Source organism: Onychomys torridus, chromosome 5 (genome assembly GCF_903995425.1).
Source record: "Onychomys torridus chromosome 5, mOncTor1.1, whole genome shotgun sequence".
NCBI lineage: Eukaryota > Metazoa > Chordata > Mammalia > Rodentia > Cricetidae > Onychomys > Onychomys torridus.
In genome coordinates this window covers 49,875,724-49,892,206 of record NC_050447.1, presented here as the reverse complement: position 1 = coordinate 49,892,206, position 16,483 = coordinate 49,875,724, and the positions used below count along the sequence as shown (strand labels likewise).

Genomic DNA, 16,483 nt, shown 5'->3' with positions numbered 1-16,483 from the left:
TCCTTGTAGAAGCTCTCAGGGCCTAGACTGTGTCTACATCCAAATATGTTCTGTGGTCAATGGGTACTGCACAGCTCAAGACGTGATGCTCTGTTGACAGCTGGGCTGTTTGTTATGCCTGTCGTCATAGCCCAACTTGACATTCTGAGGTCCCTCCCAGCCAATGGCTCCTACCTCCACCCAGTGCCACAGACAGACTTAGGGATGCCTGCCCTCTTCAGCTTCTACTCACCACATCTAAGAAATCAGTGGACCCTGTCAATGGGACACCGAGATCATCAACCTTCTGTTTCACGTAGTGCCATGCCCTGACCGGCCTCCCTGCCTTTTGGCTCAGCCACTGTCCTTCCTCTCCCTGCTTGCACCAAATTTGCTTCTCTGAATGGGAAAGTGTCAGCGTGTGTGGTTGTGAAACAAACACAATCCTCTAGCTTCCCCGTTCCAGAAGCTTCTTGTGATACTGAGGGTTAAGCGCTTGTCTCTCCCAGAGGAAGTTGGGGCCCCTCGCTCTCTTACAGAGACAGACAGCTGTTAGCAAGAACCACTCCCTCCTACCATAAACCTCTTCCTCAGCCGTCTTCCCTGTCCATGGGCCTCCTGGGTTCTCCCTGAGCACTGACAGCAGGGAACAGCTTGCTTGCACCTCAGGCCCCTCACCACCTAAGGAGCTGCAGAGAGAGAGAGAGTGGCAATGTGTCCCACTCATGGTCACTGAGGCAGGGCCTCCCACAGACCACATTGACCAGGAACATGTGACCCCCCGCCCACTAGCTTCCCAAGTGTTGGGTGTATAGGCATGTACCACCAGGCCCAGTCTGACTACAGCCTTTTTGGGTTCTGAGGCAGAGTCCTTCCTATCCATGGCAGGAAGGATGGAGGGTAGATGTGCTTCTAGGGTTGAGATTAATCTCTTCATCAGAATTTCCTATCAGTTTGGGGATCTTTTTCAGCAGCACTTAAATGTTTCTGAATTTGAAAGTAATCTTTAAGCAAGGTAAATTCTGCTGATCCTTTTTACTGAATTCCAGAAACACTTAAACCCAAATCTGGCCATATGCACCATAAGGACGTGTGTGTGTGTGTGTGTGTGTGTGTGTGTGTGTGTGTGTGTGCTTGGTACAGTCCTCCTTTTATTTCATAATTACACATGCAGTTGGAGTCTAATTGTTCAGTCCAATAACTATTTATTGACACTGTGCCTGTTAGAGCACAGGGCAATTAGGTGCACCCAGAAACAAAAGAACATGGGCTGGTACAGGCCTGTAACCCCACCAGTGCTTGAGAGGCAGAAGGAGGCAGACCTTTGTGAGCTTGGGGCCAGCCTGGTCTACACAGCAAGTACCAGGCCAGGGCTACATAGTGAGAGACACCCTGTCTTAAAAACAACAGGCCCGTGGCCCCAGGTGAAAGGTGTATGCTGCTGAGGAGCCTTGAACCCAAAGATGGGGTAAGCACAAGTGGTCCACACTAGAGGTACTCGATGTAAGAGAGGCAGAGATGAAGCAGGTTGGAGAGCATGTAGGGCTGGGGCTGGGGGAATTAAAGCACAGAGAGCTGGGGCAGAGGAAGTAGCAAGGCCCGAGAGATGAGAAGGATCAATGCAGAAGCCTGAGAGGCTGCCCAAGAGCAGGGGCAGGGTGTTTCACTCATGGCATTTTGTTTTTTGAGACAGGGCTTCATGTAGTCCAGGCTGGCCTGGAACACATGCTCCTTCTGCCTCAGCTTCCGGTATGTTTGGGTAGTTTATAGGTGTTTGCCACCCAGTACTCATGGGTGAAGCGATCAAATTTTTTTCTTTCTCCAGAGCCCAAATGATCCCAATTTGTTCCTCCGCTGGCTTCACAGTACAGGATCCTGTTCTCCGCAAGAGGAGTTAAAAACGGGCTGAGTACGCTCACAGTGTTGCGGTTTATTTGGAAAAGGACTCACCCTATGCACCTGCTCTATGGTTTTCTTGCAGGTCTGAGCACCTGCAAGTTGGGGTTTCAACAAAATGAGGCAAAATGAAAACAGGATCACAGAGCCCAGGGCCCTGAGAGGGTCCAGTTATCTTCTCATGCAAATCACACTAGGTTCCAGACACTCCTGAATAGCATTTCCACTGCTGGAGACAGGGCTTGCTGGAGGTGGTGTGCTGTCTCAGCTGGTATGTACTAGGTATGTACTAATGTCCACTCCCACTTCATAGAGGCAAACGAAAGGCATGTTGGAAGGACGAGCAGAGGCCACTGTTCCCGGAGGCCATGGATGCTCCAGGCGCACATTCACGTCAACCGTGTAGCTAGCGTTGCTCTGGAAAGGCCCTTTCTCACCAGCTGTTGCCATCAAGAATCTGGAGAAAAGAAAGAAAGAAAAGGTGTTTGGGGTGATGATGGCTCAGTTGGTAAAGTGCTTGCCTTACTAGCATGAAGGCCTGAGTTCAATCTCTCAGAACCTATGTTAAAAAAGGAAGGAAGGAAGGAAGGAAGGAAGGAAGGAAGGAAGGAAGGAAGGAAGGAAGCCAGGTGTGGTGACACAGGCTTATAATCCCAGTGCTGGGGAGGCAGAACCAGGCAATCCAGGGGGCTCACTGGCTAGGCATCCTAGCCCATTCAGCAAGTTCCAGGCCTATGAGAAACCCTCTTTCAAAACATAAAGGTTTAGAGGGAGGCACAGTGGTTAAGAGCACCTTTTGCTCTAGCAGAGGACTTGGGTTCAGTTCCCAGCACCCATATGGTAGCTTACAATCATCTGTAACTCCAATTACAGGGGGCCCAATGCCCTCTTCTGTCCTCTGAGGACACCAGGCACACACGGTGCACAGATACACATGCAGGCAAAACACCCATCCACATAAAATAAATCTAAAAAAAAAAACTTTAAAAAATGAAACAAAGAGGAGGTCATAAAAATGACTCAAAGTAAAGGTGCTTGCAGCTAAGCCTAACGACCTAAGTTCAACCCTTGGGACTGATGTAGTAGAAAGAAAGACTGACTCCTACAAGTTGCTCCCCCGACACACACATTTCCATTTGTAGAAACGTCCAGGTTACCAGGTTACTGTGTCTCTGTTGTGTGGCTTTTCGTGGGTAGATGAGGACAAATTTCTATCAGATAGGGCACTGATGGACCCGTCCCATACAAGTCCAGTTGGTGAATGAATGAGTTCCTTACAGAAGATAGCAGCATCAAAAAAAAAAAAAAGGTTCCACCCTTGCCTCCTTCAGTCAGTCTTCTACCTCACTACGCCACGTGTGACTAGGGCAGGAGAGTACAGTGGGTAGCACAGGCAGGAGGGCGTGACTGGAACCTGACTCTCCCCACTTCTATGAAGGACTGTTAAGAGACCGTGAGAGGGTCTCACCAGTGCAGATATTCATACCTGCTCTGATTTCAAGATGGAGATGGGAAGACAGGGCTCCACAACACCCAGTCAGCCCTGTGAGAATACACAACACCATTTCCAATCAATTACTGACCCGCTGAAGAGCACTATGGCCCCAGGTGAGGACATTTGGTGTTTAAAATGAAACTGTTCCTGAATCCACCAGTAGATGGCACTCCTGGAAAAGATTTCAGAGTCTCAGCTGTTAAGGGGCGTTCCGGGTCAGGGGAAGAGAATGAATACACACCAAAGCTGCTTTGCAGGAAGAATTCTAAGGCTCTCCTAACCCTGTGAAAAGCAGCAGTGGAGGAGACACAGCCATGGGTCTCGGGGACATTCACTGGACCTGGTTTCCCTTCCTGGAAAGGACCACAGCAGCTTCCCAGGACTCCGATCCCCAAGTACCAACCCTCCCAACTGTCCCAGGGCACTTTGCTGAACACAAGGTTCTCTTCTGCCTTCTTTGTTAATGTGCATTCTTTCTCTGAACTCCAGACCCAGAAAAGTCATTTTAACCTGCCTGGTGTCCCCCATGACCACCTTCCTTGGCCTCTTGTGGTGTCCTTGGTTTAAATTGCGGTTGTGATTTTTACACTTCCATGGACTATTGCTACTTCTGGCTCAAATCAAGCCCCCCACCCCACCCCCCATGGCTGTTGTGCAGAACCTAGCTACTGTGAAAGGGATCAGGCTCCAAAAGATGCAAGGGTTAGCCACCCATAGGTGAGAAGTGGGCAAGTTGTTGGCCTTGAGGTTGGAGGCCCCGAGGGTGCACCCACTGGGCAGGTGAGTTAACACACCTACAAAGCTGGTTTCCTCATTTACAAATCGGCTCTAAGAGTTGCCACATGTCATTTTAAATTAGGGGCTGCACCTTGGGATCTTAGCAATGTTTCAGTGAGTTGGGTGGTATGCTTTTGACTTTCTGAAGTGATCATGTAAAGAATGGGAGGGGCAGCTGGCAGTGGTGGTGCACACCTTTAATCCCAGCACTCAGGAGGCAGAGGCTGTGAGTTTGAGGCTAGCCTGGTCTACAGAGGGAATTCTAAGACGGCTGGGGCTGTTACACCCAGAAACCCTGTCTTAAGAAAAAAAAAGGGGGGGGGAGAACGAGAGGGGCAAGTTTTACAACCTTCCCAAAGCCACCAACTTGAGCTATCTATAGTATGGCATGTTAATGTTAGTGTGACCTTTTAGCACCTTGGTTGCTCAGGCTACATAGATTCCAGTTTGTCATTCCAAATGTATGACTGACATACTGGAATGGGTGGGGTGGGGGCTCCAGAGACATGCCTGGAGTCCTTGGCTAAACACCCCCTGGACATGGGCTTCCAAGATAGCTTTGGCATTCTTGGCTGTGGCTACAGATGCAGAGATGGCGAGAAGTTTGAACTTCTTCATTGGTCATGCCTCAGGAGTGGGGAAGCCAGAGGTAGCTGCTTGGCCTTCTAGACTGTTTTGCAAAGCACACCTAGATCACTGCATCCTCACAGGTCTGAGGGTTCTCCTTTAATTACAGCCCCTCATCCTGGCTTCTGCTTGGTTGTGAGATTTCTTGAGGACCCTTTAGGACAGAGAAAGGAACAGTTGGTGAAAAGGTGATCATGGAGCTTCCAGGTCTGACTTTGACCAGTGACTGGAACTTTTTCCCAATACACCTGTCAACTCAAATCACCATACCATGCCCTGCAACCAGGCCTGGGGTGATGACAGCCTTTTCAGACTTCTGACCACATTGACTCAAAAGCCCTCTTAGCTAAGATTTCCTAAGAATGACAAGCTAAAGCCCTCTCACCCTACAGCCTGCCTTTAAAATCCCTACAAAGATTTGGGGGTTTCTCTTACTTGGGGGTCCCCATCTTAACTTCACTGAGTATGCAGGTTCCTCTCTTCCAAAGCTTGCTTCTCCAGATTGGGTGTACCACTAGGCATGCCTCTGGCAAGACTCTCCTTGGGATCAGAAGGCTATCTAAGTCCAGGAACGGGCTGCTCCCATCCTGGCCTGTTCTTCCCTGCTTCCAGAGCTAATGGATCACTTCACCCTCTGACTTGTTCCCCCAGGTTGGACCATATCTGTACCCCACCACCACCACCTCCCAGATGCACAGGATGTGCAGACTGGAGAAGGCGAGATAATTCCGGAACTTCTTGGTCTCAGCGAGGCAAGGCCTGGATTCCCTGCAGGTGGTGCACCCTGAACCACCCTTCCGGTGCTTTGACCCCAGGCGAGTCCTCTGCATCACTATCTTCCACCTGGGGCAGAAAAAGCAGGAGGGAGGAGAAGCATGCCCTTACAGTCCGGCCCCCGGCATCCTGCAGAGGGACTTGAGAGGTGTGCTCCCCACCCGCGTAGGGCACTCGGGTGGTCTCACGAAGCACTAGCCTGCAGTCAGATCCTCACATGCTCTAACAGACCTGAGGGCGGGGCCCGCGGAGGAGGCGGGGTCACGCGGGGGGGGGGGGATGGGTGGGACTCTTGCGGACAGACCAACGGCAAGCAGTGATGGGCGGGGCTTGAAGGCGGGTAACGGCAAGGATAAAACGCCGAGAGGGTGGCGCCGGCGTAGTCTCTTCTCTGTACGCGGAGAGCGGCTCGGCCGCGCGCACGCCGTGTATCCAGGCCGAGCCGGGAACGCAGAGAGCATGGCCGGCGCGGGCGCGAAGCGGCGCGCGGTGGCGGCCCCGGCAGCGGCGGAGGAGGAGAGGCAGGCGCGGGAGAAGATGCTGGAGGCGAAGCGCGCGGATGGCGCGGATCCTGGGGGCGAAGGCGTGACCCTGCAGCGCAACATCACACTGCTCAACGGTGTGGCCATCATCGTGGGCACCATCATCGGCTCGGGCATCTTCGTTACGCCCACCGGCGTGCTCAAGGAGGCAGGCTCGCCCGGGTTGGCGCTCGTGGTGTGGGCTGTGTGCGGTGTCTTCTCCATCGTGGGCGCACTCTGCTACGCCGAGCTGGGCACCACCATCTCCAAGTCGGGCGGCGACTACGCCTACATGCTGGAGGTCTACGGCTCGCTGCCCGCCTTCCTCAAGCTCTGGATCGAGCTGCTCATCATTCGGCCCTCCTCACAGTACATCGTGGCGCTGGTCTTCGCCACGTACCTGCTCAAGCCGGTCTTCCCCACCTGTCCAGTGCCTGATGAGGCAGCCAAGCTCGTGGCCTGCCTCTGCGTGCGTAAGTAGGGGCCCGAGTATGGGCTGGAGCAGGGCGGGCGAGAGCCGAGGTCCCTGATCCTACAGTTCGGCAGCACTTTCTACATCCCGCATGTCCACCCCAGCATCTTCCATCTCTCCATCCCTGGACCATCTCGGCAGTTTCAGGGTAAAGTCACAGGTTCCAGAACCCACGTGCGTTTCATTAACTCATTCATAGTGTCTACACTTTCAGGTCAGCCCTCGCGAGACCTCAAGTGGGTGCCGGCTCTGATTCATTAAAATACGAGCGGTCTACCTTGTCCCGGATGAGAGCAATAATCCCTACCTCTTACAGAGCACCACGTGGAGTGGCTGATGTGCCAGTTTCCTGTTTCAGCTTCACTGCTGACTGGTTGCTAAGAGGGAAATTGCAGTTTGAAAAAAAAAAAAAAAAAGAAAGAAAGGAAGAAAGAAAATTACGTTCTTCAGACTGGCCTGTCAGGAATTAGTGCATGGGCTGACGCATAAGAAAACAGTAGTAATAAATGTGTGTGGTAGTTAAGGCTGCTTGCTCATTAGGCCTGAGCAGCAAAATCCTATAAAAACCACTGGCGCTTGGCCGCAGACAGTCTGTGGGTGGGCTTGGGGGTCCCAAGATGTGCCAGGTAGCAGCTGTTGAGCGTAGACCTTACAGGTCAGGAAGGATTGACTTCTGCTTTGTAAAAACAGTTGGGGTATTTTTCAGGACGGGGTGGGGGTGTGATCATTTGAAGCAAATGCCATATGATGGGGAACAACCTGGAAATCGTGCTACTTTCAGAATTTACGGATGAGTTCATGCAACTGAGACAGCTTTCTGTTTGCTTTAGGAGCTGCCTTGATAATGCACATAAGGAGAGGGTGACAGGGCAGCAGGCCTGCACTTCAAGTTTTGGGTTGTGAGCCGTGAAAGCAGGGGGCCGCCGTTAGCCGCTGTGGAGCGGCTGCTGAATGGCAGTTCCTGTTGGGACTTTGGCCTTGAGACTTGTCTTTTGTTACCAGTTACATAGCTTTCAGGCGTGCTCTAAAATTCTGAGCCCTCCACCCAGCTCTGTGGAGACTGACAGGATGATAACATATAAGGTCTCCGTGCTGGTTGCTTAGTTCATGTGTCAAAGATGATCATAGCTACGATTGGTCTGCAAAAGCCCGGGGCTGGCAAGGAACAGCCTAGCCTTGGAACAGCGGATTACTGTACTCATCTAGTCAGAATTTTAAATGTCCAGTTTTCATCATTGATGGGAATTATTTGGCCTTTAGGCAAGATGGAGAATGGCATGGGTATCTTTAGGGATTTTTGTTTGTTTGTTTTTGAGACAGGGTCTCACTGTGTAGACCTGGCTGGCCTACAGCTTTCCTCTCTCTGCCTCCCATGTGCAGGGAGTAAGTGTGTACACCACCATGCCAAGCTGGCACGGGTATCTTTAAAGAGCTCGCTCGCGCGCGCTCTCTCTCTCTCTCTCTCTCTCTCTCTCTCTCTCTCTCTCTCGTCAAAATGGACCTAGGAGGATGGTTTCTGCTTCTGTGGGTGCTAGTGAAGTGCAGGAAACCCTGCTGGCCCCTCGGGAGGCAGTGAGGGTGAAGGGTTTACAAGTGTCCTTTGTTTTAAAGATTTCTTTCAATGTTTTATTTATTTTGCACACTGGTGGAGGTCAGATTTAGTTTATGGGAGTTACTTCTTTCCTTTCACCACGTGAGTCCCTGGGATAGAACTCAGACCTTCATGCTTGACAGCAAGCCCTTTTATTCTCTGAACCATCTTGCTGGCCTGTCTTCTTTCTAAACAAACAAACAAACAAACAAACAAAAATGGGCAGTGGTGGCACACGTCTTTAATCCCAGCACAGAGTCAGGTGACACTCTGAGTTCAAGGCCAGCCTAGTCTGCAGAGTTCCAGGACAGCTAGGGGCTACACAGAGAAACCCTGTTTTCAAGAAGAAAAAAAAAAAAAGTAAATTAATAGCGTGAATGCATAGTTGTTTAAATATTCAACTTATATAAACTTGTGAGAGTCAAACATGAGGTCCACATTCCTATCATCTCCACCCTGAGGCTAATGGTAAAGTCCTAATTGGATCATAATGGACACTTTTTTTTTTAAAGCCTGAGGGGACTCAGCATGTTTCAACTTTTCAGGAAAGCTTCATTTAGGGCTCCAACAAGCTTACACTGCATTAGGAGTTTCCAAGCCTTGAGAATGAAGCTGAGGGGGGAGTGGGGTTTGTCTTCCAATCACTAGTTCCTTCCATGGAGCCTAGAGCAAGCCACATTCTAATGAACTTCTTCTGTGATGTAAGGGTTTTGATGTTTTTTTGGATTGTTTTAATTAAGAGAAAAATTAAGTGTTTGAGTGTCTTATCTACATGTGTGTCTATGCACCACCTATATACCTTGCCTATGGAAGACAGGTGAGTCAGAACTGTCGGGACTGGAGTTGTAAGCCATTATGTGGGTGGCTGAGGGTTGAACCCTAGTCCTGGAAGAGCACCCAATGTTTTTAACCATTGATCCATCTCTCCAGTCCCCTGACACAGGGTTTTAAAAACTAACTAAGTAGCTTTCTTACAATCCTTTGTGGCTGCTGTAGGTAGAACCCTCTGGTAAGATCTAGAACAGACACACCCTGGCCTGAGTTCTGGAGTGTTAAGGTGAGATCTGTCAATCATCCTCTTTCTGCTCACTTGGTCTTCTGACAGGTGCTGCAGACAGTTCTGTTTCTGTGAACCACAGGTGTGAGTGTGCTGCTGCTTTCTAGTTGAAATGAGGCTTCTCGGCTTCTCTAGGAGAGCCTCATCTATGCCTGCTTAAAACAGGCAGAAGTCTAGAAAGGGAATTGGGCTCGGTGAGGCAAGAGGACCCCAGGCAGCCCTAGTGGAGCTCCAAGAGCTGCAAAGCCTTGGGTGTTGGCTCTGGGAGGATTGGACGCCGAGGAGTTTCAGTGTATGTCAATGAGTACCCTGTTCTTTCTGGAGGGCACTTCTGGGAAACATAGTGTTCCCTGGCTTCCTTGCCTTGGGAAAGGCCCTGAGGCAACACCAAGCGTCAGATTTTTAGAGCAGAGGTCTGGTTCCCTGTGGTGGATGCTTCTAGTTCATTGTGCTTGTCTCTCCACAAGTTTCCTTTACCCGGTTAAGACTGTATTGGGAAATGACTTGGAATCGGCCCAGAACAAACCCACTTGTGGTAAAGGTAGATGCCCTCTACCTTACAGTGAGTCTGGATCTCTCCCGATATCCTTGGACCTGGTGTGGGAAACCTGGAGAGGAGTCTTTCATAAAGAGTAGAAGACTCACTTTCCACATCTTTCTGGATGGCCAGGTGTCTGTGTAAGTGAGGCCTGGAGGGTATGGCTTGTTCTTGCCCAAGCAAAGCACAGTAGCTTGGGCAGTGTCAGGTTGGCTTGGAGCCAGTAAATTTCTACTGCTGTGATGAACGCCATGGCCAAAAGCAATTTGGAGGAAAAGGTTTTATTTCATCTTACCTAAGCTTGCAGTCCATCATCCAGAAAAGTCAGGGGAGGAACTTTGGGGCAGTTAATTGATGCAGAAGCCATGGAGGAGTGCTGCTTACCTGTTCCTTCCTCATGGCTTGCCTGGCCTGCTTTTTTTTATGGCATCCAGGAGCTCCTGCCCACCCATCGAACTCCCCACAGTGAGCTGGGCCCTCCTGTGTGAATCATTCACCAGGAAAATGCATTGTGGATTTGCCTCCAGGCAGCTCTTCTGGGAGTATTTCTTAAATTCAGAGTCCCTCTACCCAAATGACCCTAGCTTAGTGCCCGGATATATATGTGTTGTTGCCAATCCTACAAACTGGAGCTGAGATTCTGTCTCAGCTGGGATTTCTCTAATCTCACGGGGTCCGTGCTGAGGTACACAGGAGTGTAGCAGCCCGGACTCCAGACCTCAGCACAGGCTCTGGGTGTGGCCAGTCCTCTCCTGTCTGGAGAGAAGTCCCTGCAGGGAGGGGTCTGAGCAGGCTCGCTGCTCCTCTGCCACCTGTGAAGTTTTCCCAGGCTCTGAGTGTAAGGGTATGGCCTGCTGACTAGTATAAACTGTTGAAGGTGCGCATCCTGTCCTTTCCCTGGCTGGGTGGAGGATGGGACCCTGTCTGCTAAAGTTTGATCTAAAATGACTGAGAACACTCAAGAGAGAGAGAACAACTGGCTGGCCTGGACTCCCCAGTGCCAGGAAACTCACTACTCCTTACTCTCTACCAAATAAGTTGGGCAGGATTTTGGACATTCTTAGCTGACATGTGCCTGGGGACAACCTGTGACCTGAGATATTTCCCACCTGGTATCAGATCAGGAGCATTATGTTTCTGATTTGAGAAATCTATAAGGACCCTCTGAACCTCCACTTGTAACTGTAAAATGGGGGTTCATCCTGCCTGGGTATTGGAGAGTTTGATTTAGCGTGCCCCACAGGGCCAATCACACAGGATATGTGTCGTCTTCTGTGCTCTGCCCCATGTATCTGTCTGTCCCTCTTACCATGGAGCAGCCCCACAACACACCTCTGCATTGAGGAAAGGACGAGAGAGGGAGAAAGGACCTCTGGAGGATGCTAGCTGCCTCCTTTCCTCTCAATCTTAGGCTGCAGGGCATAAGCTGCCAGTGGGGTCTGGAGAAGAAGTGTGAACTCCCACTTGGCCCTGCCTGGATTTCTGATGGCCATCGGGCTGGCCAGGCTCTTCTGACCTGAAGGCCAGTGGGTCAGCTGAGTAGCAACTGGAGAGGATGGGGGTGGCATGGCTTTTTGTCCCTTCTCTTCAATTCACCTGCTGGTTTCTACCCCCCAGGACTGCCTCTGCTGTAGACCCCACTCCTCAGTCCAGGCCTCTGCAGGCCTGGGTTGGAGTTTCTGGGCACTGCCGCTGCCATGGCTGAGCTGAGGCAAAGGCCCTGGTGTTGTTAAGGCGCCAGTGGCCCCAGTGTCTGGAGCCATAGCTCAATGCTGCCAACAGCTCAGTAATTAGCGCTGAAATCAGCTTTCCCAGCCAGACATGAAAGTGCATGCACACTGAGCAGATGACACCCAGTCACAAGACCTGGGGCCCCAGACGTGAGTAGTTCACAGAACCTATGACCAGGACAGGTGGGGAGTAAGGCAGGCATTTAGGCCTTAAAGCATTTCTAACCCTTTTTTGGGAGAGGGGGTTGTTATGAACCTCTGGGTAATCCATAGCATACCTAGCATCTCTGCCCAGGCCCTGAGACACAGGTGAGGGCAAGCACCCTGAAAACATTGCCTCCTGCATGACACACATCTGGGTGAGGGCAAAGCACCCTGAAAGCACTGCCTCCTGCATGACACACATCTGGCCTCTACATAGTGCTTCTGCTGTAGCCTTTGAAATCCATGTAATCATCCTCATATCTGACAGCTAGGGAAACTGAGGCAGAAGTTAGACTGGGAGCACCCAGCCATGCTCTGAGCAGGTTAACAGGTGCCAGGATCCTGGGGTGGCCTTGGTAACTACATCCTGGAGTCCCTTCTGCTAAGGTAAGGACTCAGGCTGCTCAGAGTTTCATCAGCATTTCGATTCCTGAGGATGGGCTCCTTCCCTGTTGGTGTCTGTAGGAAGCTGTCCAGCCACCCTTTCATCACCCTGCCACAGTTTCCCCTGGGGTGAGCTTTGAACAGGGCCATCTGTTCACCCTGGGAAGTCCTGGAGGTCGACATGCTTCTCATTCTTACCACCCTCCTTATCCATCTCTGGGACACTATGGGGGTGAGACAAGGCTTAGGAAGCAATCAATAGGCTCAGTACCCCCACTCAGCATGACTGGTCCCAGAGCCTTGTGGATTGCTGGCCATGGGAAGCTGCCTCAAGAACAGTGTTCCATGTCTCAGGTCTTGCCCATTCTATCTTCAGCCAGTCTTACATGCCAGCCTCTGATGTATCCCCTAGACAATTTTGTTCCTTCCACTGTCTTGACCCAACTGGAGGACTCACCCAGCAGTCCCTGTCATCTAGCAGTGTTCTAAACTGTTGCTTTCCAGGTGGCCAGCCACAGCACATCGTGTGCCACAAGGGAGGCTAAGAGCCTGAGATGTCTTACTCCTGAGCACCAGCCATCAGACCAGTCATTGGCTGGATATCTTTCTGTGTCGTGCCCACACTTCCCTCATGCTAGGATTTGCTGCTATGTAAGGAATTAGCAGGATTTCCCATCCCAGTTCTCAGGAGCCTGGTGTGTGCAACCTGATCCACACTGAGTCATCCTGACCTTGGAGCTGGCCAGCATCTGTCATTGCTAAGACTTTATGGTATGGCAGCTGCTTGTGGCCAGTGAGGGGCCTGCCTTCAGCTTATACTTCTTCTGAACAGGCCACCAGCTCAGGCTGCAGGACTGGAAAGGTCTAGGAGTATATCTTTACTGGGTTCCCTGGGGCCTCATTAGCCTGGGTTGTGTAGGAAGATTCAGGGCCACAGAGATGGCCTGAGCCAGCTCCTGACCCTTGTCTCTTGAGTCGTGAGCCCCCCAGACATGTGGCCCAGGGTGGGGTTGATAGTTCTCACAGCAGTGAGTAAGGTAGAGACGGCAGGGGACATTCCTGCTGAGTGGAACAGCTTCCTCAAGTGCTGTACAGTAGTATACTGGGTTGTTAGGCCCATTCAGCTGTCAGTTCCCCTAAGGATTCTGCCCTGGCTTTTCTCATTGCACCTGTTGGATCTAAGATGGAGAGAGGCCTTGGAGTCTGTTATTAAGAGCTAAATGCACCTGCCCCCGCCCCAACACTCAGGTTGCATCCTGGTGACATCTGAGTGCACCCTGACATTCAGCAAGTTTACTGTAGTGTTTGCTTCCATCTGCCAGCCACTTAAAATACACACACACACGTACACATCCCTACAGCTAGACTGCTCTAATGATGCTTTAGGAGCATTGAGGTTAGTCCAGTAGCTGGCTGTGGTACTTAGGGATCTGGATGCCCTCCTTCAACCAAGAGCTGTTGTGTGGATGGAGCAGGTCTGACCCACTTTTTCTTGATAGCTTCACTGATGAAGGAATTGGGGGTGCCATGTGTTGATGTGGGAGACTCTGCACTTAGCTTGTGGTGAGAAACCCTTATCACTCTCCTACACAGCTTCATTCCTTTGGATACTCAGCATTGCAGTGATAAGATTAAAAGGGCCACGAAGCCCTCGGCATGGGATTTAAGCCATATGGTGGTAGTTGTGGTTCTGCGTGTGGAGTGGGCAGCAGAGGCTTAACGGGTGTTAGGTATGTTACGGAGGTCAGGCAGCCTTTCGGAACTTCCAGGAACCCTTGAGACCTCTGTCTTCAGGGAACTTGCTTTAGGAGAAGTCTGAGGAAGTCACTGAGAGTGACTGAGTGTTTTCCTTAGCCCAGGACTTGGGTGTTAGTGAATTTCAGTTTATTAAGCCAACGTTTTCTGGCCCGTTGAAAGGATATGCCAGGCCTGTTTGAACAGTAGCTGGTACCTGCACCCCTGGAACTGCATTTGGTTGACTAGTGCTAAGTGTGTGCTTAGTGTATAAGAGGTCTGGTTCCCACCCCTACACCAAGAGAGAGGGAATAGAGAATCTACATAGACCTGAGCCTAAAGGGAAGGCACAGGAATTAGAACATGTGCAACCAGCCTGTTAGTCACTATGCCCATAGAATGTTGAAGACTCCCCAGCAGTAACCTTCCTCTGCCAAGACACATGGTTGTAAGTTCTCTTGGCCCATCAGAGTGACATCCTATGCTGGAGTTGTATCACTCTCTGCAGGTTTCCTGACCTCAGTGGCCAGCAGTGGAGAAGGCCTGTGTAGCCACATGGATTCTCTGGAGCCCCGAAAAGGAAGTCTAGAGAAGTCGCCCACTGGTGTGTGAGTGGGTGCCCTGGGCTAGTGGCCTCAGCATATGGGAACTTGCGGACCTCAGAAGCTCAGCCTTGGACTTGTCTGGGTAGAAGATCTAATCATTTGTTTGTTTCTCCCAGCACCTGGGGAGTCCGGTCAGATGAGCACTGAGGTGACTGGTCACTAGGCATCCCACCCATATACTCCAAGGCAAACCCTGAATCAGTGCACAGAGGGCCTCACTGGGGCTCTTGTGGGCTCTCCCTGGGAGACTTGAGTGGAGAATTGGAGACACCTAGACTTCAAGGAGTCAGGAGATGCTGCTGACTCTTAGGGAGTCTTGTGTTCTCAGTGGGATTGCCTACTAATTTTGGGACCCCGTGTGTGCTGGCTGAATTCAGATGGAGCCACTTGCAGGAGTCAGAATGTCTCCAGACAGGGTCCCAGGTCTACTGCCAACTGTTGTTTAATAAGAACTCTACTGGGTAGGCTCGCTGAGCCAGCCCACACTCAAGCTTTAGTCCAGCTGTCGGTCCAGGGCTAGAAGTGCCCTGGGGTCCAGCATAGCCAAGCTTCCTGGAACCAGTGAAGCCACCAAGCACTTCTTCCTCTACCCTGCCTCAGGAGCCCTGGAAGATTTGTTGCTGGTGGGGGAGTCTGGGCAGGACTAGCCTCATTTGCCTGGTGAGTTTCTACCATCTGCCAAATTGGTATGAGTGAAGCAGCAGCTTCTCGATGGCTGTCTCTGCCCTGAGGATGGTCCTCGAGGGGAAAGATCCTGGTACCTTCGTACAGACCCCAACCAGATCGGAAGACCACCTCCACACGGTGTTCTGGTGCCAAATGCCTGCTCAGCCATGGGTCAGGTGGTGCCAGGGTAACCCTAGAGCTTCTTCCATGGCTGGGGCACTGTGTTGTGCTGACCCAGCCAAACAGTAAAGGGTCTCTCTGGCATGCTATACTTCTGTAAGAGGTGAACCATGGAGCCCTGTGGTAGGCCAAGTAAGTGACCCTCGGCATCACCATGCAACTGGCCAGGGACGAAAACTAACCTGACATGTGAAGAACAGTCATTATTAGGCCTGTGGTAATGGGGCCTGGCCTGCCAGCGATCTGCACCCAGTGTGAGGCACTGGGCTTTATCTCACTGGCCCAGCTGGTTCTGAGAGCCCCCAAAACCTCACTTATCAGGGGTGCCACGTGGGGAACTCCAAAGAGGACCAGCTTTCTACCTCCTGTGCCATGACCACGCTTATCTCCCTGACAGAGGCTGCGTATTAACAGCAGCCAGTCCTGCTGCCTGTGTCTTTGGTGGGGAAACAGTGGAGAGGCGGCAGATTGTCTGGGTAGGGAACTGAGGTTCCTTCCGGTTGGTCTTCTGACTGCCTCTCATGACAACGTCTCGTGAAGGCCAGAAACCCCTGTATTCAGATGAATTCATTCATTTATTTCAGATTATTTCGTTTGGAAAACAGAGCTGGGAAATAATAATACCGTTGTTTGCTCGTTACCAAGTCAGTGAGCATTACCATTTCATTACCTGCTTTAGTTCCTTTTATAAGAGATGAGAGACTATAGAGTCCCTTTTGTTCTGTCCTAGTCTAAGGTCAGAGGAAAAGTCAGCAGCTAGGAAGAAAGAGTTCAGTCCCAATTGCTGAGGCCCGGCACGCGCTGGCCCTCCTCTGGCCACTTGGCCGGGAGTCTGGGCATAGGCCTATTTTAGGCTAGGGAGAAGCTGGCTTGGCCCTCAGACAAGGCAGGGTGTTGGGGTAGCAGAGGAGGGGCCCACTGACAGCCAGGATGGTGCTCTAATACACTGCTCCCTTCCTCAGAGGTTTGGAGGGATACCTAGTACAACTCAGCAGAGGTACATTACTGGAGCCCGGGGCTGTGTCGTACTTGCCCTTCAAAGCCAGAAACCGGAGCCCACAGCTGCCAAGGCTGTGGCTGCAGTCCCGGCGGCTTCTGGCTTAGGCACACCCCTCCTGCTGGGTCACCCCAGCCAAATGTGATCTGGCTAGTGATGCAATCTGCCAGCCTCTTGCACCCAGAAGCCTGATATCTGGGGAGAGTCAAGAGAGGTTTGGCATCTTGGGCTTTGTCATCAAACCTATCAGGACATG

General features: G+C 51.4%; 1 protein-coding gene across 1 annotated transcript in view; it reads left to right on the top strand.

The window, feature by feature from the left end:
* Positions 1–5,892: 5,892 nt before the first annotated feature.
* Slc7a5 (solute carrier family 7 member 5) overlaps positions 5,893–16,483 on the top strand; it is a 30,567-nt gene continuing 19,976 nt past the window's right edge. Inside the window, exon 1 of the mRNA XM_036187921.1 lies at positions 5,893–6,542. Within this exon, the coding sequence (XP_036043814.1) occupies positions 6,008–6,542 (535 nt within the window). The 5' untranslated portion in view covers positions 5,893–6,007. The remainder of the gene's footprint in view (positions 6,543–16,483) is intronic.